The 4,510-nt window shown below is 41.1% G+C and overlaps 1 protein-coding gene across 1 annotated transcript; it reads right to left on the minus strand.

The window, feature by feature from the left end:
• Positions 1-1,667: 1,667 nt before the first annotated feature.
• Positions 1,668-3,251, minus strand: LOC128383673 (Fc receptor-like protein 5). Its single transcript, XM_053343261.1, has 4 exons — positions 3,245-3,251; positions 2,529-2,792; positions 2,211-2,450; positions 1,668-1,687 (listed from the first exon to the last, which is right to left on the minus strand). Exons 1-4 carry the CDS (start codon positions 3,249-3,251, stop codon positions 1,668-1,670), a joined length of 531 nt encoding a protein of 176 aa, XP_053199236.1.
• Between the last annotated feature and the right edge of the window lie 1,259 nt (positions 3,252-4,510).

Here is a 4,510-nt window from a genome sequence, read left to right on the forward strand (position 1 = left end):
TTTGTGGATCAAACAGCGAACGCACCCGTAAACAAACAGGGACAGTCTGATTGGTCAATACTAGCCGGCCTTCTATTGGTTGACAGCTTTGATCCACAAAAAATCCGAGAGCAGAGCAGAGATCCGTGAGCACAAGTTACTTGAGTGTGAGAGGAAGAACTCGAGTGTGAGCGCAGGAAATCTGTGCGAGCAGCATTGTAACCGAGTGCGAGGACACACTGTGAGCATGCGCAGAGCAAATTTGAGTGCGAGAGTTTTGAGAGAAAATATCACAAAATCTGATGAAATCAATAAATACTGCTCTCAAATCCATTTAATATGCTCTTGAATTAAGATAGGGAATAAACTCCATACAAGCCTGCACAGGTAGAGTCATTTAAAGCTTTGAATGGGTCAGGTTGGTTCTGCAGGTGCAGTTACAGTAATGGTGCATGGTTGGTGCAGCCTGTAACTGCTGGTGGAGCCCAATGTGATGTCTGGTGGCACCTCTGACCAGGACTGTTAGTTTAATTTATTAACTCTTACACTGTAATATAAATCAGAATATTAGTACAACTGTTATAGTGAATATATCATGTTTTCATGTAGCATTATAAGACTTAAAGACAAAATAAAAGTGAACAGTTTGTATGTGAAACAGGAAACTGACCACAGAGCTGCTCGCTGCTATAAATAAAAAGTTGTTACTTTGACCACAAGGTACAAAACAGACAAACATATTGTTCCCACCCATCTGGTCAAACTGAAGTGAGAAACCAGCTTCAGAATACACTTACTGGAAACAATATGAGGAAGTTGTTTTATATGCACTGTTTTCAAAATGACTATTTTATAAACCTTGCATTGTGGGACTATCAGCAGAAAGCAGAGAACATATCATGGACTCAGTTTCTCCAGTTAACTCATGTTCCACCAAACATCACTGACTGTGTTTAAGGTGCTGAACACAGAGCAGCTTTACCTCTCTTCCTGTTTGGTTTGATGACTATTTCTCCATAACTGACGTCTTCAGCTGTTTTCACTGCTGAGTAAACTGCAGCTGGATCACTCTCTGGAGGATAAAACACATTACTGACATTAATACACCTGATAATACTGTTATATGTTAAATATCTACTGTTGCTGCAGATTCAGATTATTTATACCCATACTACAATCAGTGATACTGTTTTGTAAAGTATTATAACAGCACATATTAAAATTGATAATATTGTAGCAACAAACATTAGTTGATAGCCGAGGAAATAAGTGTTAAAAGTTTGACAGTTTTTTTTCTTTTTAACACTCCTACTATGAAACAAACAAGAACAAACAACAGAAAACAGAAAACCACAGAGCTGCTGACTTCCGTTCAAAAAAGTTTTTCACTACAAGATGAACATTTGTAACATTTGTTCCCACGGTTTCTAATGTCCCCATAATCCTAAATGTCCCCACTCTGTAAATCCAGAGAGGTCCTCACAAACATACAAGTTTAACTCTACTAACATCACATCTACAACACATTACCTCCACTCCGTCTGATTGGCTGCTGATGAGATATTCTGATATCACTGTATGTGATGTCATCAGTGATGTCATCTTCTTCAACTTCTAATTCAGCAGCTGGAAGAAACCAAAATGATCAGAAACATAATTTACAATATAATAATATTAATGACATTTAATTAATGAAAAGTGAAAAAATCTACAGGAATTATAACAATAAATACAAAAGTGTCAAAATAACTGTAGTAAATGGATATAAAACACAATTTCAAAATGTAAAGAAATAATAACTTCTGTGTCTGACCTTCAGGTTTCCTCTGAACACATCGTCTCACCAGTAGAACCAGTAGAACCAGTAGAACCAGTATAACCAGACCACAGACAGGTGGAACAGACCACAGCACAGAGAGATGAGGAGAGGAGGAGGTGGTGGTAGAGGGGAGGGGAGGAGATTGAGAGGTGGTGGTGGGTTTCTCTAAAAAATCAAATAATAATAATAATTAAAAGCAGATTTAAATATTGACTCATTTCAGAGTTCAGAAAGTAATCAGATTACTGAGACTGGTTCAGTTTATTAGACATTAAGCTTTGTTTGGGTAAAATGATCACATGTTACATTTTGGGTTAAATGCTGATAAATGTCCCAGTTTCATTAGTCAGTGTTAGTAGAGTTAGAAATGTTCTCTCACTATGAATCACTGCTGAAGCTTTAACTTCCTCACCTGTGACAGAGATCCAGCTGGATGGAGACTCTCCATGACTGCTGCTGTGACACTTGTAGAGGCCTTCATCAGACTTGGAAACATGGTGGATGGTCATGTGACCTGCAGGCTCAGTCCTGATGAGGGAGCCATCTTTATAGAAACCAGCTGTGAGGTTGGAGGTCTTTGTTTTACAGTGCAGAGTGACATCATCTCCCTCCATCACAGGGAGGACAGGACTCTGCAGGATCACTGGTCCACCTCAACACAGAGACAAACTACAGCATTTCATCATTTACACTCAGCTTCATCAATACTAACTCCACAGTCTGATCTTACCAGTGACAGTGATGTTGATGCTGTTACTGGTTGCTCCCTCTCTGGACTCACACCAGTAAACTCCACTGTCTGAGGGGAACATGTAGCTGATTCTACAGGAGGAACCAGCTGATCTTCCCCAGCTGTCTCCACACTCCTTCCTGGTTTCTCTGGTTGTGTTCCTCCTCAGCTTCCATACAGCAGAGCTGTCGTCCTCCTCACAGCTCAGAGAGACAAAATCTCCTTCAAACATCTGAGATCTGCTGGGACTCACAGTCAGAGAGGCTGAGAGGGAAACATAGGTGAACAGTCTTAGTTAATGAAATTAAATCAAAATGGTAATTCTGTCAGATTTATGTTTGATCAATTTAAAAAATGTTTAAAGATTCTGTCCAGAGATGATTTAAAGACCGTGTAAAGTGAAATCAGACATTTTCTTCTAAACACATTAAATAGGTCATAAATGTATTTCTAAAAAAGGTGTAAAAAGCATTTCAACCATTTAGATTTGAATTGTGGAGCTAGGCTTCACAAACTGTGTTTCCAGATTTCTGTGTCAGGATTTAGTAGGCGGGTCTGAAATCAGGGCCGCGTTACGTAACGCGGCCCTGATTATCATAAACCCGCCCCTGCTGCTGCTGCAGTATAAATACATTCAGCGCATTAGCCTCAGTCGTTTTCCAGCTCGCTCTCGCGTTTTGGATAGCATCAATTACAGTAGTTATCAGCTAGCTAACTAGTCATGACTCCTCCTCGTGTGTGCATCTTCACTGGAAGTCTGGATTTTTGAGCAGTCCGTTGTGTCTGGTTAGAGGTGCCGCACCGACCGCCTCCCTCCCCGGCTTACGTCCTCTCGTCCCGCCGGTGCTACTGGCATTACGTGCCCGCCACCGACCGTCCCCCTCCCCGGCTTACGTCCCCTGTCCCGCCGGCAGCAGGTGCTACTGGCATTACGTGCCCGCTACCGACCGTCTCCCTCACCGCTTACATCCTCCCATCCCGCCGACAGCAGGTGCCATCATCACCGCCACCGGCATTATGTGCCCGTCAGAGAGTGTAAGTAACGTTATGTGCTTATAAGTTATAATACTGTACATTTAGGCAATTAAATGCATTTTGCTGAATGTGCAAATCCTGAAAGTGATTTTACATCATGCACCGTCATGCCCGTGTAATGTTAGCATGCATGTAATCGTGACATAATTTGGCCTTATTCCCTGAGCGTCATCCATCTGACAACACAATGATAACCGACAGGTAATATTTTATGTGCACCAATATAGCTATGACAAGGAATTATATGTAGACTGAGGTTTTACGTTTGTGTGTAATGTAAAACATGGACCGAGGGACACCTAAAATGAGCGTCAAAGTGGCTTCCGAGGTACCCACGAGGTATGTTGTGTGTATGTATGCAGTGGTCATGATGACAGCCTAATGTCTCTTTTCCTTATTCCTGTTTTCTTTTCCCATGTACAGGTCTCAGTGTCTTCCTCCAGCATATCTGGCAGCCACTGTTCCTGTGACTTACCTTGTGCCTAGACTTGGGCGGTATATATATTTTTTTCAAGCCTTCATAGCTTCCAGACATTTACCTTGGTGTATGGTATTTATTACACATTTCTGGAGACTAATTTCCGTGGTGACTAAAACATTTGAAATTAAACCACTATAACAGTATGAAGCACTCAGAAAGCACCTTGGTATACTGCAACACCTTTATACCGCCCAAGCCTACTCCTGCCTCAGCCAATCTCAGGACCAGAGCTCCACCAGCCTCCATTGTAAAAGAAGTAAGTTGTGACACACACAAATATATCATTACTCAATAATACATTTATTTTACATTGGACACATTTTATAAACAAATAACAATATAAGCAAGCAATAAACTATAAATAATAAAACAATCTAAAGGGGAGGTTTAAAACCTGTGTATTCCCCATCTTCATCAGGGTACTCCTGATGAATGCAGAGGACAACACAGGAGGGGATGACAACCC

This window comes from Scomber japonicus, chromosome 22, assembly GCF_027409825.1.
Source record: "Scomber japonicus isolate fScoJap1 chromosome 22, fScoJap1.pri, whole genome shotgun sequence".
Classification (NCBI taxonomy): domain Eukaryota; kingdom Metazoa; phylum Chordata; class Actinopteri; order Scombriformes; family Scombridae; genus Scomber; species Scomber japonicus.

Bases quoted from the DNA above. Each gene is read 5' to 3' on its own strand.
- LOC128383673 (XM_053343261.1), bottom strand. The intron at 2,451-2,528 runs GTAAGATCAGAC...CTCTGTGTTGAG, and splicing joins CATCAACATCACTGTCACTG to GTGGACCAGTGATCCTGCAG. The intron at 1,688-2,210 runs GTGAGGAAGTTA...TAATTCCTGTAG, and splicing joins CAGCTGGATCTCTGTCACAG to ATTTTTTCACTTTTCATTAA.